We start from the raw sequence: 22,718 nt of genomic DNA on the forward strand, positions 1-22,718 counted from the left end.
GTGGAGTCCTCATACATTCGGACCGGCAAATGTGAAAGAGGTAGTAGCGACTGCAGAGTAGAGGTCAGTGGCCGGCAAGGGACAGCTGTTGTAGCATCTCTTGATTGCAAGTACAGTGACCTAGGACGCGTCACAAGACTTGCACGGGAACAGTGGGTGACATGTCGAGTACTATCACTGACAATCAGCGACGCAGACCATGACAGGTGCAACCCTGCAAGTGCTAGTGCCTATTTCCTAACCTTGTCTGTTACAGAGGAGAGTCTACAAGGAGTTACATGGACTTGACGAGACCGAAACCCTCTGCGCATGCTCCTGAGTCCCGCGCCGAGGTCGGGAGAAGGTGCCAAATCGAGTGCGACTACATACTTACTTATGGGTATACTGGTCGACCTGAGGCTTGCGCGGAGACGCGTGTCACGTGCAGTACACATGGGGTCACGCGTTGCGCGTCACCACTGCCTCCGTACCAAGCGCCGATGCCGCAGCAGTAGATTACCGCGATCGGTCCAGTCTCCCTTGTTCCACTCCAACTATGTACTCCTCGCCCAACTCCTATGGCTCTCCGCCTCCAGAACTCTCGAATAACCCTTTCATTGACCATGCCGCAAATGCCATGACCCGCTACCCAGACATCACAGGTACTGACGACCCCACCAATGCCCAGTATACCTCCTGGATGAACCGCCCCTCTACGTCGTCTCTGAACACAAACGTTTCCGGCTTTTACGGTTCCCATCCTCTCATATCTCCACAAGGCTACGGTGGTGCATCCGGATACCAGCCTCAACCACAAGCCACCGGATGGGGTCAGGGTTCGGGCTTCGCACAACCACAGCAGCAGCAGCCGTACGGCCAGGCGTACGCTACACCTCCGATGCAGCAACAGCCCTCCGGGATGCCGTTCCAACCATCGAGCTCGTTCGGCCAGCAGCTGCAAGCCCATGTCAACGGCGCGTACGGGCAGCAGCCACAGCAGCAGCCCCAGTACTCGGGCTACGCGCAATCCCAGTCCTACGGACAGGGATACCAGCAGGGGTATCCTGGCCAGCAGCAGCAGCAGCAGCCACAGCAATATCTGGCGGAGTTCGACCCCTACGCGCAGCAGTCCCAGGGCCAGAACCCTGCGCTGACCCCTGGCGGAGGCGGAGGCGCGCCGCCACCGTCTGCGTCGGGCTTCCAGAGACAGCATCCGCGCCAGTACGTGCAGCAGCATAAGGCCGAGCTCGAGACGTGGGACTCGTACTCGTGGAAGCAGGTGAGTGGCTCTACTTTTAGCACAGTAACCGAAATGGATCTCAAGATCGTATGGTGCCCTCAGGCGCAGAATACGTTCGACGAGTTGAAGCAGGCCTGGGAGGCACGGAAAGGCGAGCTCGAGGCACGCCTGCAGGCACTCGGCGGCGCGGGGCTGTTCGGCGGCGGGGGAGGCTATGGCCCCGGCGGGATGTACGGCGGCAACCCTGCGCAGCAGTATGCCCAACTGGAGAAGGTCCGTCACTTCGCCGGCGTGCATTTCGTGTCTGAGGCGCTGACGGGCTGTTCGGTAGATGGTCAAGGATGCAACGCTGAACATCGGTACGTATTGGCATGTTCTTTCACCGCAATCCGACGAAACGATGGGAGAGTACTCGCCGCCGCTCACACTCCTTGCCAGATACCGTTGCGGCGTCATCGTTCCAGATGTCCGAAGTCTTCTCGGGGTACCGCCAGTCCAGCGACGTCGCGTCGAAGCGGCGAGTGCGCGAGGCTATCAATGCGGCGCTCACTAGCCTCCCAGACTGGCCGCAGCCATTGATGTTCTGAGGCCTGATGGCCTGACGACGTGAGAACCGGTGACTCGACCAAGTCTCGTACCCTTAGCCATTGTGACGCGCAGGAATCAATCCTGCGACCCATGCAAACAAGTAGGTTGTGTCGTAAAGGTATTTCTCTGTTCGGACACTCGGGATGTCTTGTACACGTGCTCTCTAGACTCGCAGGGTTCGATGTAGTCACAAATTGTTGTATGTATCTCTTACCATGGACTGTGGGCTTGGACAGCTCAACACTGCTTCATCAACTTCGCGATCCGCCGCTTTACGCTTCCGCTCAATCCAGCTCTCCTCGATAAGCATACGGATGCTATATAAATCGGTAGACCTACCGCCCTGCACACCATACATATAACGAATGCGGTCGTCAGCAACAAGAGAGACGTAAGTAATTATAATGTCCGTAACGCTACACAGATAATCATCAACCTCGGAGTCCACCCCCAGCCAGCACTAACATCCTATGCACAGCGATGTCGACAGCATGGACGACAAACAAGCGGTGAGTTTTCAGGAGGAAAGAGCCGCCACTATGCGGCTACGGGAGCGTAAGGAACCGCTGGAGCAGCTGCTGGAATTTGACGGTGCCGAGACCAGTGACAGGATCCCAGCCAGCGGCGGTGGGAAAACCATCCGTGCCGCACCCGGGATTCGTGCCGTTCGTGATGTCGTTGAACACGCCCGCGAACATATGCGAGTAGAGCTACGAACCCATCCCTGTTCGTCAGCGCCCCTTGCTCTTCCCAAAGTCATAAGAAGGAACGTACCGCAGGGTTCATCCACCCGACCGGGCCCTTGCCCGCCGCGAGGCGCGCGTCGTTCACCGCGGCGACCATCGCGGCGAAGATGGGCGTCGACGCGCTCGTCCCGCCGCTCAGCGTGAAGTTCCCGTCGATGACGACCGCAGTCGGGAACCCGTTTGCGGCGACGTCCGGGACCCCGCGCCCGGAGCGGTTGAACACGTCCCCGGCGTAGCCCAGCGAGCCGCCGACCTTGCTCAGGTACCCGCCGACGGCGCGCTTCTGCCACTTCGGGCGGGGGAACACGTTCGAGAAGCCGCCCCCGGAGCCGAACGAGCTCGTCGCGCTCTCGACGTCGCGCGCACTCTTGCCCGCGTCGACCTGCGTGGAGCCGACGGCAGTGACGTACGGGCACGTCGCGGGGAAGTTGGGGAGGAAGGCGCCGGGGGCGTCCGCGGCGGTGCCGTTAGGGAGGAGGCAGAGGTTCGCCGAGTTGGACGCGACGCCGTTGTCGCCCGAGGCGAAGAGGAAGGTCATGCCCGCGAGCGCGAGCTTGCCGAACTCGGTGCACTGGCGCTGCATGTAGTGCACGTCGTCGTCCTCCGCGCCGGCGTACGAGACGGAGTAGACGAACGCGGGCGCCTTGGTGCCGCAGTCCTCCTTGACGCCGCTGGGGACGACGTCCTCGGAGGGGTCGTCGCCGCCGTCGAAGGTGCAGTAGGCGCCGTCGACGGCGTCGAGCAGGAGGTTGAACGAGCCGCTGCCGCCGACCTGGAAGAGGGAGACTTGCTGCTCCTTGCCGAGCAGCGGCATGATGAGCTGGAAGTCGAGGTTGGACTCGCCGATGATGCCCTCGTCCGTCTCCGTGAAGTCGACGTTGCCCCCGTCGATGCTGACGAGTGTGGGCTGGACACCGACCAGCTCCGGGGCGAATTTCTTGAAGAAGACATCCAGGTCCTTTGCGACGTATGTCTGGTCGGCGAGCTCAACTGCATGGCGAAAGGTAAGTAGATGGAGTAAATCCCGTGGGATCTGAGACTTACCAACGCCAACCTTATTCTTGTCCGTCGCCACGAAGGTGTAATTGAAGCCATATAGCTCCCGCAAACAATCAGGCGTCACCTGTTGGTCGCAATTGGTCGCATCCGCTGTGAGTGCCTATCAAGCGATTCATGACATTAGCGTCAACCAAAAGACAGGTCTTCTCCCGGGGCGAAGCCGGCATCAAGCTACGCTACTCACCTCAGCGGCAACAGGGGTCTTGGGAGGCCCATGAGGCCGGGGCATGTTCTTCTTCGCCGGCGAGGCGCCTCCACGCTTCGCGAGCGCCGCGCCGAGCTTGATACCACCAAACTGGACGGTGGGAGACACCAAGTCGACGTGCGAGGAGACGTGCTCCGGTAGGTGGTAGCCATGGTGGCAGGCAAGGTGCTCGACGCCGCTGTCGTCGTGCTGGTACACGTAGTATTCCGTGGCGAGCAGGCTCTCCGCCTCCGCCACCGTCACGTTCAGCTGCAGGTACGCGCGGTCCTTGGTGAACTGGATGCGGGAGCCGTCGACGCCGTCGTGGACGAGCCATGTGCGGACGGCGTCCACGGACTCCTTGGACGGCCGAAATGTCTGTGCGACGCGTGCGGGTGTCCAGTGCTGGCCGTACTTGGGGGAGGTGGGGTCTGCGATCTCGAGCAGGTAGTCGTCGAGGTTGTCGAGGTTGGACTGCCGAAGGGCGATGCTGAGGGGAATGACTGTATCTGGGTCAGCGCGACGGTGAAGAGACCATCCCTGCGGGACGGCGCTGCGACGCTCGTGAAGGATACGCCGCGAAAGAAGGGGGCTCGTTGATGTGCTGGCTACGCCTGCCACAGCACTCACGAGACCAATAAATAGGTTGAAAGAAGAAAGCAAAACCATCAGGGAGGCACAACGAACGTACGGAGGGAAGGCCACCCAGATGACGAGTGGAATGGGACTGAAAGAGCGTACGCCAGTACATGATATATAGGACCTGGATTTGCGATCCGCATACGCACACGCAGCGCACAGCCGAGACGCGCCGAGCTATGCAGGATGATAGCGAGAACCCCGAGATGGACAGGTTTTATGTCTCAAGCGAAAGGGTCGTTCCGCCCACGCCGAGCGATGCGCTGTCAGCCAGAGCCCTGCCCGAGCTCTGCATGAGGCACTGGCCGATCAACGACGCCGTCGGCGGTAGGTAATAGTCTTTCTCGTCACGTCCAAACACCGCCCAAGATCGAGTTGACAGGTCCATCAACTTCCGAGACCACAGCGACCATAGCAACGTAGGCTCCTTGGGGCGGTTATTAGGGGTAGTCAAAGATGGCGATTCGGTGGACGATTCGAGGGAACGATTCGGGAGACGATTCGAGAAGGGGGGAATCCGCGATTCTGGCAGAATCGCGTCGAATCGCCGGTGCGAGTCTGGAGGAGCACCGCCCACCCGAATCGCGATTCTCTGCACTCGATTCCCTCAGCCCAACCTCGGATAAGCCCTCTTAAAATAGGTTATATGTCCAAATTTTATTGGGGTTTGTCTTAGCACGTCTTACGAGCGACCATGGCCCTACTGCAAGCTTGCCGCTTCTCTACTTTTATCAGAATTGCCGGTCTACAGATTCCCTCCACCTTGAAATGTCCGATCAGACCGAAAACCCTACTTTCAGAAAGTCTGGCCGTCTCACTTGGCAACCTTCTGCTGGCTCTGGCACGAAGACCGGGAATCAAGTGCGCCGTGTGTCTTGTTGATGAAATGGATATATTTTCTCTGAGGTCCCAAGAGCTGTAACGAAGCATAGTAGGGGGAAGAGCAACGCGGCACACGGAGAGGTACCATCACGCGAGGATTACCTGATTTTGATATCACAGACGCCCGAAGGCCTGACCGACTCAAGAATCTGCCCTGGAGTCGACCCGTAGAAACGTGGGGTGGTCAAAGTGCCCACACGAATCCAGGACGATTCCCTTTGACAGAATCGCTGCAGAATCGCTCGACGAACCGTCCTCCGAACCGCCATCTTTGACTACCCCTATTGACGGAGCTGTGCTCGAGAACGCGACCCCTTTGCTGTGCGGTACAGGCACGTCCGAAGTACATGCACGTGCATCAGGTAAACATCTGCAGAGTAGACCTCAACACATCAATGGAACATGCTCAAGGGCGAGGGCGGGATAACTCAATCTAACTTGTCAACATATACTAAGCTTGGTCTAGAGGCCTCTTCTGTCAGAATCCTCTCCTGTGCACCGCGAACGAAGCGTGCCGTAGGATGACATCTTGCTTTACGGAATCAGTGAAATCCCAGCCGGGGTGCGGTGTTCCAGCTATGATGGTGAGCCAAGTGGAGAGCAAGTAACGAGGTGGGGGGTCTCAGGCGAGGTTGAATCACCGCGTTTCACGCCTTCCTGGTTGAGTCGTGAGTATCTCGGGGATTATGAAAGAGATACTTACACCTACATAGTTGTGTGCATGTGAAGAAGTAGACGACGGGCGGGTGGACACGAATAGGTACAAACCGATGACTCGGTCATGTGTACTACGCGTCCCAAGCGCGACGATGATGCTCGCGCCCTAAAGAGGACATATGATTAGCTTTGTGTGTATCATGGACTTACATCTGTTTGATCTTCGACTCTGTGGCCTCATCGCGTTCTATGAGTATCCTCAGCTAGCTGAACTACTACAAGCTGTACTGGACGGTCCCCTCGCACCTTGGTATACCCCAAGACCCTTCCGAAATTTTACCAAGAGCATCGATATCGACCTCTGCGCGTGCCTCCGTCTCTCTCCGTCTTCCCTTTATTACTAGCTTGAGCTATGGCGACAAATACTCATACTGGGGATTGCGCTATACCACCTCGCCTCGAATTACGGTGCAACACCCTTTGCACTTGTCAAGCATGCGCTCAGGTCGACCCCAGGGGCCAGTGGATCCCAGCAAGTACGGCCGCGGACCATCGTAGACGAGAGCGCATGATGGGCTCTGAAATTTCGAAACGTATAGGCGCGGGCGGGTCCGAGCATCGGCATCCCGCGGTCGGGGAACTACATTAATCACGAGGTGTTCGTGGTCGTCCACCGGCGCCCACGCGGTTCGGAGCAGATTCCAGCCTCCGGTTCGATATACCTCTGAAGCGCGTTCGCACACCGTCCCCCGTCAACGCACAATGGAGGGATGCAGCACGCGAGTCTCAAATTACGGGACGCGAGGAAGTGAGGCAAGATGTCGACTACGCTGTGGAAGGGGGCCTCGGCCGGGAAGGAGTTCGAGTCGATGACTGGCAAGAGATGCCCACTGCCACGGCGGTAAGCTATATGCGTCGTCATCACAATCGCCGGCCTTTTTTATTTCCTTTTTGCTGACAAGCTCATGTCTTAGGGTAATTTTGACGGCGTGGACAGTGTTTTCGCTAGGGAAGATGCGCAGATGCGCCTCACTAGCCCCACGACGGCGCAGTCATCTGGTCCCGAGGACACGCGCACCTAGCGCAACCACTCCGACGCTCAGCTGAGGACCCTTGTCAGCCTGCCCGTTCTCTTGGTATTCATGACGACCCGGACGATCTCGACGCTCTATAGCTCCTTGCAGAGGAACGTCTCCGACCCGTCTAGCCGGAGGAGTCGCCCAAAGAATGTCATCGTCAATTTGATCAGGGCAAGCTTAGTGCCTGCCGAACCCTCCTCCAACCACACCGAGCCTGGTTGTATGCATGCGACATATAGTTAGGCGATGGTGTGTACTTGGCTTGCAACAAAATGTGTGGCGTTGAACTAGAATTGCGGGAGCGCGTAGACTGCTATACATTTACAGAGACATTCTCGAAGGGTTGTAGGAAAGATCCATCCGTTGAGATCCAGATTACTATGCATAGTACAATCGCAGAAACCAAAGAAAACGAAGCGTGAATGAAAGTTGAGGATGTAGTTCGCGCCAAAATCGACGCCTATGGGCACTGGGCTGTTTACTTCCCAGTGAGTTGCCTGACTTTGGCCTGGCGCTCACGCTGTACGAACATAGATGAGAACGTTTTTTACAGGACTGATATTGAAGAATGACTTACGTCGTCGACGGCCTTCTGGGCTCTGAGCCATTCCACCTCCCTATTCTTTTCCTGCAACATTTCGGTCGTCTCCCTCGCATGAGCTCGTGACGCTTCGCGAGCGTCCTCCTGAGCCTGCAAGTCTGCTTGTGCGCGCTCGTATTTCGCACGAGCAGCGAAGAACTCGAGCTCGGTCTTGCGAAACTCCTTGAGAACCTTCGAGTACGCCGCATACGCTTTACTCTCCTCCTACACTCACGGCCGCAAGTCAGCACACCGTAGACGCTGCTGAGACGAAGAAAGAACGTACCTTCACAGCAGCCTTCTGCATCTTCTGCAAGTCCGCCAACTCCCTAAGCGCCTCATCGATCGCCTTCTGCTCCGCCTTGCCCTCCGCCTTGATGATCTTCGCCACCTTCTTGCCCTCCTTGAGCTGCGACTTGCTCAGCTTCACCCGCTGCCGCTCGCTCAGCCCCGCGTCCGCGCTCTGGCTGCGCGAGTGGAACGTCTCGTCGAAGTGCGGCGTCGCCGACGGGCCCACGGTCCCTGCCCCGCTCGCGAAGCTGCCCTGGATGAGGCTCGTCCGCCGCCTCCGCACGCCCGGGGAGCCCCCGATGCTCGGGGCCGTCCTGATGCTCCCGCGCTCGTCGCGCTCACGTTCTCCAACGGTGCTCGTGTGGAACGAGCGCAGCGACGACGCACGCCGGAACGGGCTTGCCCTCGACGGCCGCTCGCCATCGTGATCCGCCAGAGATCTGTCACGTGCGCTTGGGGAGTCGGTCCAGAGGACAGGGATGGGGGCGATGCTGCCTTGCGACGCCGATGCGCGGGAGTGCGAACGCTTGGCAAGACCCCCAGCGCCGCCTGAGACGTAGCCAGAGTCGGTTGTGACGCCGGCCGAGGACGCACGGCGATGGGAGCGGTTGTGCTGTTCGGGCTCGTACTCGGGTTCTTCCTCCTCGTCGCCGTCCGCGGGGGCTTTCTTGATGATCGGGTCGCGCGGCACCGCGATGAACGGCTTGCGCTTCACGTCTGCGCCACCGTCCTCGTTATGGTCCTGGTTCTGGTTGAGCTGGAGGTGGTCTTCGTCGTCGCCGAACGCGCCGGGGAGGTCGTGGTGGGAGCGGCTGGCAGGCGGGAGGCCTTCCGTGAACTTCGACTCGGAGTTCATGGCAGATGCGTCAAAGTATATGCTGCGTTCGCTGGCGGGGGTGTAATCTATGGCAGTCGGTGTCGTTTGAACCAAGTTCATCCTCGCGAAGTCCTCGAGGCTTTGACTGACCAGAGGTGCTGAGTCGGGGCTTGTCGCTGCGAGAGATGGAGCAACAGCGAAGGCACATTCGTGAGATTGGTAGTGATGTGGAAAGCGGCTGGTAGAATTTGGGCGAACGAGTGGAAATGCCTCGATGATTTATGTGCTTGCAGGCGAGTGGAGCGCGGCTTGCGTCCTTGGACCAAGCCTTACCTTGTATGGTAAGCCACATGCCTGACAGGTGTATGACGTAACGAATGTCGCCGTAGGCGCTGGTACATGCCAGTCCAGCGAATCGAGCGATGCCCCAGTCGGGGCTCGGCTTAAGTAGAGTCCAGCGGGTGCAGTGCGGATCAGAGATGTGCTTGACCAGAAAGAGGCTCGATCGAGGATGCTTGCTAGTCGACCGCACTTGCTAGCACCACCGACGTTGGGGCCTGCAGACATCTATGTCATGACTCAGCTTGCAGCCTCATGGATCGCACGTACCGCAAACGCGTGTTGATGCAGTACAGCCTGTACCACCCTTTCAGAAGAAATGAAGGTCCATTGCCGTCCAGAACGCGTGAGATTACATGCCAAGAACAACAAGCCAGAAATTGAATGACGCATGGATGATACGACGTCTGCTGAGAATCCTCAACGATATCCTTTTCGTGATCCGCCAAAGTATCGCACCGCGATACATATGGGAAATACCAGTGATGATACATTGATGATACTGGCACGCAAGACCTTTCTCTGCAGTGGACGTCAACTTGCATACGCAGTCGACACAAAAGACTACGTACGGTGCGCACTCCATGGGAAGAAGGCGTATCACCCATGACAATCTTCCGAATCCTGATCTCGTCACTTCCTTGCAGGTGTTTTCGTCAGGGTCCAGCGTTCGTCCAACATACCACACTGCACAGCACTACGTCCGACCGGTGTAAGCACATACTTACGTTACAGGCGGTGCCCCGCTTGGGCGGCTTCGTGCGGCAGGCTGGGCTAAGGACTAAGAGCTCGAGGGTGCGGCGGACCGGCTCTATACACGATGCTGCAGCTTGCGAGAGATGGTGAAAGTAGAAGGTATGTAGCGTCGGCGGAAATACATACCGAGGCGGCAGAGTGGCAGACACAGAGATTGGATAAGGGGGGCATGTCATGAAGTGCTCTGAGCGCGACCAGCACGGCTCGAAACTGTGAGTCCATACTCACTGCTCTTGGCTCATGATCCTTCTCTGCATCAGTAGATGTACCCAGGGTTTTGCAAATGCCTCGCCATGACGGACATGGAGGTGATGCCAGTATAGTATGACGGTCTGATCACACGTTCGTCCCGCTGCAGCTGGCCGCGTGGCCTGTAATCTGTAGGTGCAGCGCGTCCACAGCTTCTGGTGAGCGGTGCCGGTGATGCAGCGAAGGCCATACATAATAAATAGCTTTGGATGCGTGCACGTAGGCCGCATGCGTTGCAGAGCGTGCGGGAACCTTTCGGGTGAGTGAGGAAAGCAATATGTTTATTTTTAGCGAGTTTCCGACGATGAACAGGCGCTCCGCATGCAGCCACCAAACATGCTCTTTGAAGGGCGCCGGCGGGTCGAAAGGCCCGCTGACTATCTATGATCGGCGTGCCAAGACCGCGGGATTCTCTCCTCCGACATGTTCAATCAAGGAAGCCGTCCGACGCGTTACCCTTGTGAGGTGGTGACGACCATGAACGACCATGAAACATGCAGGTGGGGAACTATCGGTCATCCAATTGTACTGACAACCGCACAGATGATCCGGGAACCCTTCGGCGTGCTTTTGCGGTTGGCCTGGTTGCGTAGGTAGGCGGAACCGATGTATGTATCCTAATGCCAAGAGTCTGCTGGGACGACGTTTGAGATCTGCGGCGAGACAGAACCCCATCTCTGTTGTACGCTATCAACCTGTGGTGAACGAGGAAGGGGAGGCCAAACGAGCGGGGAGCGTCCGTACAACGTCGAGATGATAGACTGAACTCACCAAAACCGTGGGTAACCTGAAGTTTAGGACTATCCTAACACCTGCACAGCTTTGTTGCGGTCGTCTCGTCTTCAGCAGTCTAGCCTTTTCCGGTGAGGCCTGTTCCCCCGTGTCATCCTACTTATACTGCTTCTTGCTCTACCATGCGTATCCACCATGTGTATCGATTCTCATCAAGGCGAGTCGATGCCGCCGATCAGCTGTCATCTCACATACATTCTGCTACAGTATATAAGAGCGGCTTCGCCAACCTGCTCAAACCATCCTTCTTGAACTTACGTTCTTTTCCCGTTTAGCCTTCCCCCTTCCCCTAGTTCCAGCCCCATTATCTCCCATAGTCAGCCATGAAGTTCGCCTTTGCTTTCACCGCCCTCGCCGCTGTGGCCGCCAACGCTGCAACCATCTCCATCGACAAGCGTACCGGCAGCGAGTGTGCCGGCGCCCGCAAGAGCTTGTTCGCCTACGAGCGTCCGTTCGTCGGCAACCTCTACGAGGAATGCAACTGGTCTTTCGGCACCGACCAGGACCAGACCAAGCTGAACCCCTGGAACAGGAAGATCTGTGTCGCGGCCGCGGTCGTCGCCGGCGTACGTATTGATTGCTGTCCGTTTCTCCCGGACGGCCGCTGACCTTGGTGTACTGTGCTGCAGCTGCCGAACTTCCACGACGGTCTCATCTGTAACTCGGTCGGCGCGAACAGCACCGATATCCCGCTTCCCGCCTACTCGAAGTGGCCCAACCTGGACTACAACGTCTACGCCGACATCGTCGGCGAGTGCGCGTGGGCCTCCGGCGGCTGCCCGATCACGCAACAGAACTTCATCGACCTCGTCTACAGCGCTATCTCGCAGGAGACCGCCGACACGCCCGTCTACCCTGAGTGCGTATTTCTTCCTTCAGACTTGCTCTTGTGGTCGTAGCGAACGAGCCGTCGTGCTAACGGTGGCGTACCAGCTCCGCGGACACGCTCATCAAGTACTACCTGAAGCCCATATTCGACTGGACGGCCTTCTCCCCCGACGCCGGCATCCCATACACCAACTTCAACGACTGTGAGCCTTGCGTCTTCTTGTCTGCCAGCGTCCTCCCAATTAGCAGGACTAATCCCCGTAATTTTCTCTTCCAGGGCTCCACTACTCGGGCCAGGTCAACCACTGCGTCCCGAACACTGGCGAGTGCGATTCACAGTCCCGCCGGGTTCCTGCATCATCGCCCCAAACACTTATAAGTGCTAGTCTCCTTGACCGTCCATGGCTTTTTATGCCCGTGGTCGGTCGTGTCGCTCATTGTGTATCTTCGTGGACTTGGGGTCTTGAACTAGATATTTTGCATCTTAATTGAATGGTTCATACGGTCTAGGGGCTTGGGCGTGGCCATACACACTCGAGTTCTCAATCTCCGGGAATGATCTGTAGATTCCCCGGAGCACTGGTACGGTTGTGACACTGGCATTGCTTTCGTTATTGGACGGCCTGGCACTTTCGAGTGCTCGTCACCCTATGTCACCCAATCATCATGGATAAGGTTGAAGATGATCCTCAAGGAGAATATCCCCACGCAAGAGCGTGGGTAACGAAAAACTTACGAGTAACTTGCCTGCATCGCGGCGACACTATGTCTACTCCAACCCTTTCTCTTCGTTTTCCAGAAGCATCTCCAAGTCCTGATTCCTGTGTATGATGCCTTAACGACTTCGTTCTCGTGCCATTTATTCCCAATCAAATTCGGCTCCACACCCCGAGATTACGACCCGGTGAGGCCTGTACACGAGACTGTGACTTGCGTAGAGAGACGTTGAATGCATGCGAAACCGGGGTGGAAAGGAGGGAGGTATCGGGCTCTGAAGAGAACGGCAAAGGCGACATTGGTGTGGGAGGTGGTCTGTGGATCCTCAGGATTCCAAGTTTTTGAAACGGTTCACGATATGTCCTATATGACTCAATGTTTTTTAACCTAGCTATTCTCGATACTTTCCTACTTGTCCGACCTCCTACATCCGTACAGGTCTCACCTCTCAACTTTCTCGGTTGCACCGCAGCGCGTCCAGATGTCTTGCCAATATGACGTCCTCATCAGTCATTTCATGAGTGTAGTTTATCTATCGGAGGCTGGCTATGTGTCATTTCGCGAGAGAATGATCATCTTCCTCGTTGGGGGACCGCAGGAAGGATGCAACTGTTGGAATCTGGGTTTGTGCAGTCTCGTAGGTACAGGTCCCAATATGGACATGCTGAGGTAATCGTATGGTACTCATGATCGTTACGCTTGTGTCGCTTTAGCCTTTCCCTCATGCGTTGGTAAGCTCAGCCAAACGCAATACACTCTGTATTTTTTGTTCACTGGCTCCCTTGCGAACTTCAACAGCAACGGGGGTAGGAATTTTGGGAGTACAGTAAGTATAGCTTGTCTCTCCACTTCGACCGATCTTCCGAATTCGTGGACAATCAAGCTTGCAAGGGCTACAACTTCGTTACTTCGAAAGCGTGGACATACCTTAGGATAGGGACAGGTGAGTGAGCAGAGCAACATGTTCATGTTTCAGCATGTCTCCAGCGATCACTCCTCAGATGGGTGAGCTGTTGATGAGCAATGGTCATTTCGGATGATAATCGCGCGCTCCGCGTGTGGTCGGACTCGGATGCTGAAGGGTGTGACGAAGAGCCTGTTGACGAGCGTCGGTCTACAGAATCTAGCTCTCGTGGGACCTCATCTCCTCCACACCTGACCGAATGAGCGATTCGATACCATCTATGCGAAGGGATAAAGAGGGTTCAAGGGAGCGACGAGCATACATACGATGTCTAGGGCACATACCTGACCGACTGTGCTCATGATGAACGTTAACCATGGGCAACCCACTCCAGGTACGCCCAGCTCTGTCGCGACTGTCACATCTTCGTCTTCCTGTTCACCCATGTCACGCGGCAGTGCTGGTCTGGCAAACACTGCGCCTTGTTCCGTCATGCATCATTTCACATCAAGGCCAGTCGAAGCCGCTGGTCAGCTGTCAGCCATCAACGGGTAGTCGCAGCGCTATAGTGAGTATATATGTACGAGCTGCCCAAGGCATCCTTCTTGGACTTACGCCCCCCTCTCTTTTCCGTTTACACTTTTCACTGTCCCCGCAGTCCGACTTCTGTCACTTATAGCCAGTCATGAAGTTCGCCGTCGCTTTTGCTGCCTTCTCTGCTGTGGCTGCCAACGCTGCCTCGCTCGGCAAGCGTCAATCCTCTGCATGTTACGGCGCTGTGAAGGGCATGGTTGCCTACGAGCGTCCCTTCGTATACCCTCTCTTCGAGGAATGTAACTACGCTCTCGGCACCGAGCAGGCCAAGCAGAACCCTTGGACCAACAAGATCTGCGTTGCAGCCGCGGTCGTCGCCAGCGTACGTCCTAGTTTCTATCATCACAACCGGCCGGCGGTTGACCTTGGTCATGCACTATAGATGCCGGTGCTGCACGACGGTCTCGAGTGCAGCGCGGACCCCGACAACTCCACCTCGATCGTCCTTCCGCCCATCTCGCAGTGGCCGAGCCTCGACTACAACGTCTACGCCGACATTGTCGGCGAGTGCGCGTGGGCTCCCGACGGCTGCCCCATCACGCAGCAGAGCTTCATCGACCTCGTCTACGGCGCGATCTCGCAGGAGACTCGCAACACCCCCTCCTACCCCGAGTGCGTTCCTCTTCAGCTTCACAATTTCTCTCTTGTTCTTAAATTGACCATGATGCTGATGGCCGCGTACCAGCTCCGCCGAGACGCTCATCAAGTACTACCTCACTCCCGTGTTCAACTGGACGGCGTTCTCCACCGACGCCGGTATCCCGTACCTCAACTTCAACGATTGTGAGCCTTCCGCTTCCATGCTGCACAACGTTATCTCGATCCGTCTGGCTGATCCCCCCTTGTTGCTCCCAGGGCTTCACTACTCCGGTGATATCGACCATTGCCTCCCGGACTTGGGCCAGGACTGTTGAACACCTCCGGGTCGCCGGGTTTCCTGCCTGCGAACCCCTTCCTGCCCCCATATCTTCCCTGTGGACCTTTGTTGCTGCTAGTCTCTTGACCTCCCGCAGCGTTTATGCTCCTGGTTGGTCGCGTCACTCTTTAGCTATCTTCACGGACTTCGGGTGTTACAATATTCTGCACTGTAATCAGTGATTTTTTGGTTCATGCACGCGTGTCAACGGTTGACACACCGGTGAATGAACGCATAGGAGTTAGGATTGGGACATACACCGTATGTGACATGAGTACGTATGTTCCGCAGAGCAGCCACACATGACCGGTTGACCTCCGAACATTGGAGCGCAGGGCAGCTCGAACCATCTGCGATAAGCCGTCGCACAAATTGTTCGACTACTTGGTAGCCTTTGCGGGCACGACAGACGGCAAAGCCTAGAGCGCTCATGGATATTCAACACTCGCATTATCCTAATGATCGGACGTACCCTACGTCACCAAATCATAGCAATGACGCTCCAGGATGATTCCAGAGATCGAACCCGTAGAATTACCATAGAAGAGTCAACAGTACGAAAGCTAATAAGTTAGTCGCTCAAAATGACCCAACGTCTACACAAAATCTCCAACGACCTCCCTCTCATCGTCTGCCAGAAGCACCTCGTGATCCACGTACAACGCCTTCACGATCTCCTTCTCGTGCCATTTCTTCTCACCATCGACGCCCTTCGAGGGCGTCAACGTGTACGTGACCGACAGCGCGGAGAGCGCGCCGCCATAAGCATGAGAGATGCCGGTGTCGATGATGATGACCTTGCCTCCGCACCTCGAGACGATTTTCTGCAGCGCACGTCAACTGATATCCGCAGTCTCTAGACAAGACTGCGACACGCACCTGGAAGTCAGGCGTATGGCCCATGACCATCCGCCTGGTCCCGGTCTTCTGCAAGACCGCGTCGACCTCCTTGCAAACCTTCTGTTCGGGGTCCAGCGCCCATCCCCGGTACCACAGCGGTCCGTCCGAGCCATACAGGCGGTGCTCCGCCTGGGTGGCGTCGTGCGGGAGACCGGGGTAAGGGTTGGGAGGGTGCGGCGGGGGCTGCACGCGGTGCTGCAGCTTGCGCAGGAGGGACGTCGAGAGCGCGTTGATGCGCGACGGGAAGGGCGTCAGGTCAGGATAGGTAGGCGCAAGCCCGCCGTGGACGAACGAGATGGCGGCATGAGAGAGGGAAGAGCCCATCAGAGATGGATCGTAGTCCGTGTTTGGGGGTCCGAGGGAGGGGTGCAGGGGGAGGCGGGAGGTGGTGGTGTAGTTCGCGGCCCAGGCGCGGCCGATCTTCCCGGTGGAGAGCATCTTCTGGCGAGCGGGGACGGAGCTGAAGGTCTTGACCTCGGAGGGATGGACATATCTTGAAGAAGGTGAGCCGAGCATTGGTGCGCTCATGATTAGCATACCTCCAGTCGCCGATGGCGTTCATCCACTCATGGTTGCCTAAGTGGGACAGCACCGTTCCGCCCACGGCTTGAGCCTGTTCACGAAGCTGATCCATCCAGGCGTAGAGCTTGATGGTGTCATCACCTCTGCGGGTGTATGTGAGAAAACGGATGTACAAACATGCGCATATACTCACCTGTCGATGATGTCTCCGGTCTGTACGAAGAAGTCGACTTCTCCAGACCAGTTCCCATCCTCGTCCACGACGCGCGCCATTTGTAGGACTTGTTGCGCATTAGGTAAATCGCCATGGAGGTCTCCAACAGCCACTATCTTCCTGGTAAATTGACCTTCGACATGTACCTCTGCGCCGCCAGTGGAAGGACCGTGTTCGTTCTGCTTGATAGGCTGTTGGATGGTGTCGAACACTTTCTGGCCAGAGATCTCGGAGGAGTCGTCATAGCCGTGCTGTACGTTCTCGAAGTCGGGGTGTACGGCAAGAGGCCAAGTGAGCGGCAGGCTGGCTACAAGATCGAAGACGGGGATGAACGAGCGGCAGGCGTAGAGGACCGCCAAGACGGGAACGAGAATCGCGAGAAACGAAACAAGGCGTGGCATGGTGGGAGATTGCTCGGCGCAACTACGTGGACTGCATGCGGCTGTGGTGGACGGGCTGGTGAGACGTTTCACAGGGCGCTGCGGGCGGTCACGACGAGGCCGAGAGACACGAAAGCAGGAGATTATGTAATTGGGTTGCGCCACACTATACACGCACATGCCCAACAAGGCAGTCTCATCAGCAGGGTTTGCTTACATCATCAAGAAGACATAGGGGAAGCGCGCGCAGCTAACCCCGCGTCGACAGGGCCAGCTGGGAAATGACCGCACTCAAAACGACGGCCACCTTCCCCGCAGCTCGTCAGCTGCCTTCCTCTCATTGTCCCCACCGTCTCCCTCCGGATGCACCCCTCCTGCTGACCCCTCAGACCAACGTCCCTGCGCGCGGTCCTGTCCTCACCACACCTTCGTCTCGTCCTCGCCGGCGGTATGCTGCCCCTGTTCCTCGTCCTCTCCATTCTCTCCTTCTTGGACGCATCCTGCTATGCTTCCACGCATGCGCTCCCCCGTTGGAGGCCGGACCTTCGCAGGAGAGGCGCAGGCAAGAGCGGCATCCATGCGCGTAACACCCTCGAGGGCATCGCGACGAACACCCCGACGCAAAACTCGACTATCGTCCCCATAGCATTCTCCTCGGACAAATCGTGAGTACAGGTCCCGTTCACATAGCGCGTACAGCGCATCAAGCATCCTCGTCGAGCCTAACGTGCGCTGGACGCAGGACGTACTACGCCCTTGCAACTATAGGGAACGTCAATCTCCGACTCGCGTTGGATACCGCGTCCGCGGACCTGTGGGTCGTGTCCTCAAACTGCACGACGAGCCAGTGCAATCTCCCCAAGTACCCGCTCGCATTCCAGAGCCCGACATTCGTTTCCGTTAACTCGAACACAACCGCATTCGGCGTAAGCTATGCGGACGGCACAGGTGCGTTCTCATGCATTCTCCCGTGGACGCTCGTCCCCTCACCAACATGTTCTCGCCATTCCTCAGGCGCAGCAGGTTTCATCGCGCGAGAGTCTGTATCCATAGGAAATCTGACAGTTCCAACACAAGCGTTTGGTGAGTGTCAATGTCTCCCATGGCATTAGTCCCGCATATGCCTGTGTCTATTATGCGGCGATACCGCGAGTTCCTCCTCAGCGAGGATAATTTTGGTTATTGCCCACGACGTTGTGCGATCGGTTCCCTTGTCCTCCGTTAGATCTCCCCGCGACCGCATCGTGACTCGAAACCCTCGGAACGTACTGCATCCATCCGAGATCGCAACTTCAGTCTATGCCAGGCCCGCGCTTTATGTAATTTCATCTCGCGAGTAGCAGTCACGGTATACCCACGCAAGAGCTAAACTGTGACGTACACAGGTCTCGCCGGGACTTCCAACGTAACCTTCAAGGATGATGTCAGCGGGGTTCTTGGTCTAGGCTTCCCAAGGCTGTCAGATATCTCTGGCACGATATCCAATGGTAGGCTTTGACACGGTCTTCTGCCGTAGAGTTTTACTCACTGGCATACAGCGACGCCATTCTTTGCTTCGTTAGCGCAAAACGGTAGCCTTGACTATCCCGTATTTGGTCTCAGCCTCACGCGGGATACCAGCGGCACTCTCACTTTCGGTATGTTGCAATGCTTCACAGGATGTGGCCCAAAATGCAAACCATTACTCGTTGTAGGCGCGATTGACGGCTCCATTGTTGCGAACCGGAGTCTGGTCGAACTCAACGAAGTCGTGCCGTTTGCTCCATTTGGGTCTCAGGGCAACTCCTCTAGCTACCTCCAGTGGGCGATCGTCCTTGACGGGATCTCGGTACGTCTCGTTTTGTCATTGGCTTTACGAGATGAAATACTTCCGATTACATGATTCCGTCTGGACCTATAACCGACGTTGATTCCTTATTCCGTAACGCAGGTCAACGGCACGTCGCTGACTCCGGAACCTACATACCCAGTCCAGACGATGAACAACACTATCGCCCTGATCGACGTGTAGGTTGGCTCCACTGGATTCCTACTCTTTTGCCGCTCATGACCTACTCCTCTTTGTGCCTGACAATCCAGCGGAACCGCCGGGATCTTTGGCCCATACCAGGATGTAAGTCTTCCGGATATGAGCGTCTAGTTTGCCACAGAGGACTGACACGAGGCGTACACAGGTCGCGCGTATATTCTCCATGATCGACAGCGCACGCCTCGTGGACGACAGTGCGTCTCCACCCCTTGTCGTTGAGCGCGATTCGTCAAACTGACTTGAGCCGAGCAGCTACAGGACAGTACGTCCTGCCATGTGATACGCAGGAGACACTGTCCTTCAACTTCGGGTTCGTACTCGTTCCCAGCCTTCTCGTAATCAAGAAATTGGCCTAATTCACGCTTTGATGTAGAGGACGTGATTTCGTCTTGCAGCCTACGGATTACATCATTGGTCCTGCCGCTGAGAACCCGAACCTCTGCCTCTCGTGGCCCAGGGCGCTTCCTCCAAGCTCGGACGGTATTGACTGGCAATTCGGTTCCGCGTTCCTTCGGACGGTTTACTCGATCTACAGGCACGCCTTTACCTATTCACAGCCTCATCAGAGATAACAGCTACTAAACAATATCAATGTTCTCTCAGCTTCGGTATCAACACCAAGGAGCCACCTATGATCGGGTTCTACCCCTTGTCTAATGCGACAACAGTGACCGAGACGCCCCAGCAGGTATCCTCCTTCCTCGCCTCCGCCTCCGCGACCGTCCCCACCACGCTCCCGAACTTCCTCATCTCCGTCCCCACCTTCTCCACGCCCTCGTACACGTTCAACGCCTCCATCTCTGCCCCCGTCGGGAAGATCGTCGCGACGGGGCTCGCGACGAGCACGTACGTGCCGCTGCTCGGCTCGCACAACCGCAACGCGACCGCGATCCCGACGCTGACCCCCTCGCCGACCGTCGCGACGCTGATCCTCACCGACACGAGCGGGCACACGGTCACGACGACGTCGACGGCGTCCGAGAGGTCCATCACGCTCGGCTCGCCCGCCGCCGGATGGTCGAACGGCGCGCGGGGTCGTGCGCGGAGCGTGGGCTTCGGCGGGGTGGTCGGCGCGCTGTCTGCGTGCGCGCTGCTGGTGTGGTAGCACGGCATTACATATTTATGACGCTTTGTGGGCGACGGTCCGTGGACAGTGGTGGACAGTGGACTTTTCTTTATGCTTGTGTTCGAACTTTATCCACCAAATATACATATACTTTAGGTAGCTGCGGCATACGCAGTCTTATTCTTTTCTTTTCGAGCTTCGCCTTTCTCTTGTCTTCACGTGCAAGGACATCTCTAATCAATCGTAGCATTCGTGAGACTAGCTTGTCGTTCGCGATCCTGCCGTGCATACACAACCGCAGCAGCTTGCGACGGTTGCCGAGCTCCGGGTGCTTGCCACCTCGGTCGGGGAGAGAAGACCAAAGCAACTTATACACATACCGTAATACACTTCCAACCCTCCATCGCTCGTTCATTTGCGATAGAGTACTTCACTGCACAAGTATATGCGTATTTGACGGGAGGGCTCCGATACAAAAAAGATTACATCCTGATTCGGGACTACTACAATCTAGCATTCGTCGTCGTTCTCGCGCCGTGCGGGTCCGGGAGTCAGAGGAGCTTGGCGACCTCCGCGTCGATCGCCTCGGGGGAGGTGGTCGAGGCCCAGCGGTGGACGACCTTGCCCTCGCGGTCGATCAGGAACTTCTCGAAGTTCCACTAGAAGGGGGGAAGGGGAGAGTAAGCGATCCGCGTACAAGGAGAGGATATCGAAGTGCCCCCGTCCGGGCAATGCAATGGGATGGGATGGGATGGGATGGGATGGGATCAGAAGGGGAGACTGGAGGGGGAGAACGCACCTTGATGCGGGTGAGGCCGAGGAGGCCGGCCTTCTGCGACTTGAGCCACTTGTAGACCTCGTTCGTGTTATCGCCGTTGACGTCGGACTTGGCCATGAGCGGGAAGGTGACGCCGTGGTTGAGCTCGCAAAACTCGGCGATCTTCTCGTCGTTCTCGGGCTCCTGGCCGCCGAACTGGAGCGCGACGCGGGGTGCGAGGGCGCAGGGCGACGGGGACAGAGTAGGCAAAGATGGGTACGTGCGGTCTGGATGAGTGGGGGCGGGATGGCTGAGGGTTGCCGGGACGTACCTGGTTGCACGGGAAGCCGAGGATGATGAAGCCCTGGTCCTTGTACTTCTTGTACAGAGCTTCAAGGCCCTTGTACTGGGGCGTGAAGCCACTGCGCACGACAAGTGAACATGCTTGCGGTGAGCTATCTCCTCCAAAGACTGCAAGAAGCGGGTGCGCGTACCACTTGGACGCGACGTTCACGATGAGGACGACCTTGCCCCTGAGTTGCTCAAAGTCATACGTCTTGTTTCCGGGAGCAGTCGCCTTGAGCGAGTAGAAACCGGCGTCGGACATGGCTGGCGGGGTCGTGAAGAGGGTGCGATAGGAAGAGGCAGTTGGTCGTGAGGGAACGGGACCAGATACCTGATATAAGAGCTGGGAGAGCAGACGGGAGCGCTGAGAACGTGGGAGAGGGGTCTGAACACGAACGAGGGACGACTTATGTGAGATTGGACGAGCCCAAGAGAAGACTGACGAAGCAGAGACGGTGGACCATGCCGTCGTGACCGGTGGCATGCGCATCTTGCTCGCAGCAACGAATGGCGCGGTGGCCGATAGCCCGGTTATGATGTGTACGGTAATACGTACACCGGCAGCCGCTCAGTTACAGTTTACTCATGTTCTCCCCAAGTGTGCTGCATACCGCGGATGTTTCTACGCGTCGATAAAGCGTTTGAAGGTGTCGGAACGGGTAGCATATGCCAGTCTGACGAAGTTCTGCTATACAGAGGCAGCTTCGTAGAATCGTATTGAGGCGGAGGGGGTCTGCATGCAGCAGATAGTAGATCTATGATGCTGTGCCTACTCTACTGGCGGGACAGCGAGAAGGCCGGATGTCCCGAGGCTCCGTCCAGTCCTGATTTCGTTCGATTCCCCGGTGACGTCTGGTCACGGGACTACACCGTAAGCACCCTAACTTACGTAGGATCTTCCGACCGGGGGTCCCCTCAGGTCTGGGCAGTCCGATCATAGGAGTGTCAGTGTTGCGCCCACGGCAGTGACGAAAGTGTACGGGCGGGACCAATACTGGAGTGCATATAGGTCTCTCCGGAATACTCTTGCATGGGGAGGCACATGCACATCACATAGAAAGAAGCATTGTACGAAGGGTTCGGCATCCATCGTCTCCGCTACGTTGGGCGAGAGTTGCAGGACAAATGGTGCAAACTGACGTTTTCTACACTGTCCGCGAACCATCTCGGATACTCTTCCCGAAGGCCTTCTATTGAAGGTAGCGGTTTGAAAGATGCCTTTGACAACAAGCACGGGAGAGGCAGCATTGTTTATCTGATAGTCTCCTACCGTTCTCCAAAGCCACCCATTTCAATCAGGGTATTACAAGTATGACCCTTTTCGACGCAGAAACGAATTGCTTCTCAACGAAAGCTACACATTGCTTAAGCATGAACCGCGTTTTATGAGTGAATTGAACCGACGTTCCCAAGTAACACGTATAGTAAGTGCGATGTACTTATCAGGTATGTCGAATGGGCCTGGCATGGCAGGAGCAACAAAGCGGTCGCCATGCAGCAGCTTCAATAGCGCTTTAGCCCTCGCGCTTTGTGCCACGATCACGTGCCCGTGCTTTGGAGGCGAGGACCACACTTGAGTTCCGCCACCCTTTAAAAGAGCCCACATACGACCCACCTATTGTGATCCTCCAGACTGCCACCACCGTCAGAACTTCCTCAGCCTCCTCGC

General features: G+C 56.9%; 7 protein-coding genes across 7 annotated transcripts; 3 read left to right on the top strand and 4 right to left on the bottom strand.

The window, feature by feature from the left end:
- Positions 1–613: 613 nt before the first annotated feature.
- DICSQDRAFT_100435 (subtilisin-like protein) lies at positions 614–4,465 on the bottom strand (the record flags this gene model as incomplete). Its single annotated transcript, XM_007362674.1, has 7 exons — positions 614–1,258; positions 1,322–1,492; positions 1,551–1,578; positions 1,658–2,517; positions 2,582–3,543; positions 3,598–3,712; positions 3,788–4,465. 4 exons carry the CDS (start codon positions 4,463–4,465, stop codon positions 2,353–2,355), a joined length of 1,920 nt encoding a protein of 639 aa, XP_007362736.1. The 3' UTR covers positions 614–1,258; positions 1,322–1,492; positions 1,551–1,578; positions 1,658–2,352.
- A 2,848-nt stretch (positions 4,466–7,313) lies between these two features.
- On the bottom strand, positions 7,314–8,780 carry DICSQDRAFT_100439 (uncharacterized protein; the record flags this gene model as incomplete). The annotated part of the gene is made up of 3 exons (XM_007362675.1): positions 7,314–7,573; positions 7,631–7,858; positions 7,920–8,780. 3 exons carry the CDS (start codon positions 8,778–8,780, stop codon positions 7,532–7,534), a joined length of 1,131 nt encoding a protein of 376 aa, XP_007362737.1. The 3' UTR covers positions 7,314–7,531.
- A 2,400-nt stretch (positions 8,781–11,180) lies between these two features.
- On the top strand, positions 11,181–12,068 carry DICSQDRAFT_159903 (uncharacterized protein; the record flags this gene model as incomplete). The annotated part of the gene is made up of 4 exons (XM_007362676.1): positions 11,181–11,443; positions 11,507–11,736; positions 11,811–11,908; positions 11,983–12,068. Coding segments are annotated over exons 1-4 (657 nt in total), but the record flags the coding sequence as incomplete, so codon positions are not given.
- A 1,943-nt stretch (positions 12,069–14,011) lies between these two features.
- DICSQDRAFT_125053 (uncharacterized protein) lies at positions 14,012–14,834 on the top strand (the record flags this gene model as incomplete). Its single annotated transcript, XM_007362677.1, has 4 exons — positions 14,012–14,242; positions 14,303–14,532; positions 14,606–14,703; positions 14,776–14,834. The coding sequence occupies 4 exons, from the start codon at positions 14,012–14,014 to the stop codon at positions 14,832–14,834; spliced, it is 618 nt and encodes a 205-aa protein (XP_007362739.1).
- Positions 14,835–15,441: 607 nt separating this feature from the next.
- Positions 15,442–16,603, bottom strand: DICSQDRAFT_32421 (Metallo-dependent phosphatase; the record flags this gene model as incomplete). The annotated part of the gene is made up of 4 exons (XM_007362678.1): positions 15,442–15,660; positions 15,716–16,229; positions 16,276–16,401; positions 16,452–16,603. Coding segments are annotated over 4 exons (1,011 nt in total), but the record flags the coding sequence as incomplete, so codon positions are not given.
- A 608-nt stretch (positions 16,604–17,211) lies between these two features.
- On the top strand, positions 17,212–20,381 carry DICSQDRAFT_80796 (acid protease). Its single transcript, XM_007362679.1, has 12 exons — positions 17,212–17,517; positions 17,595–17,800; positions 17,867–17,935; positions 18,238–18,339; positions 18,391–18,489; positions 18,547–18,680; positions 18,783–18,859; positions 18,932–18,965; positions 19,027–19,075; positions 19,134–19,191; positions 19,255–19,416; positions 19,485–20,381. Exons 1-12 carry the CDS (start codon positions 17,303–17,305, stop codon positions 19,984–19,986), a joined length of 1,707 nt encoding a protein of 568 aa, XP_007362741.1. The 5' UTR covers positions 17,212–17,302; the 3' UTR covers positions 19,987–20,381.
- Positions 20,376–21,471, bottom strand: DICSQDRAFT_80798 (glutathione peroxidase-like protein). The gene is made up of 4 exons (XM_007362680.1): positions 21,199–21,471; positions 21,036–21,126; positions 20,747–20,920; positions 20,376–20,606 (listed from the first exon to the last, which is right to left on the bottom strand). The coding sequence occupies exons 1-4, from the start codon at positions 21,309–21,311 to the stop codon at positions 20,499–20,501; spliced, it is 486 nt and encodes a 161-aa protein (XP_007362742.1). The 5' UTR covers positions 21,312–21,471; the 3' UTR covers positions 20,376–20,498.
- Positions 21,472–22,718: the final 1,247 nt, after the last annotated feature.

Source organism: Dichomitus squalens (genome assembly GCF_000275845.1).
Source record: "Dichomitus squalens LYAD-421 SS1 unplaced genomic scaffold DICSQscaffold_4, whole genome shotgun sequence".
NCBI classification, from domain to species: Eukaryota; Fungi; Basidiomycota; class Agaricomycetes; order Polyporales; family Polyporaceae; genus Dichomitus; species Dichomitus squalens.

Coding starts and splice junctions, on each gene's coding strand:
- DICSQDRAFT_80796 (XM_007362679.1), top strand. CDS start 17,303: ATGCTGCCCCTGTTCCTCGTCCTCTCCATTCTCTCCTTCTTGGACGCA. Junction 18,340..18,390: donor CTCTGGCACGATATCCAATG/GTAGGCTTTGAC, acceptor ACTGGCATACAG/CGACGCCATTCTTTGCTTCG. Junction 18,860..18,931: donor ACTATCGCCCTGATCGACGT/GTAGGTTGGCTC, acceptor CTGACAATCCAG/CGGAACCGCCGGGATCTTTG.
- DICSQDRAFT_80798 (XM_007362680.1), bottom strand. CDS start 21,311: ATGTCCGACGCCGGTTTCTACTCGCTCAAGGCGACTGCTCCCGGAAAC. Junction 21,127..21,198: donor GTGAACGTCGCGTCCAAGTG/GTACGCGCACCC, acceptor TGTCGTGCGCAG/TGGCTTCACGCCCCAGTACA. Junction 20,921..21,035: donor TCGGCTTCCCGTGCAACCAG/GTACGTCCCGGC, acceptor GTCGCGCTCCAG/TTCGGCGGCCAGGAGCCCGA.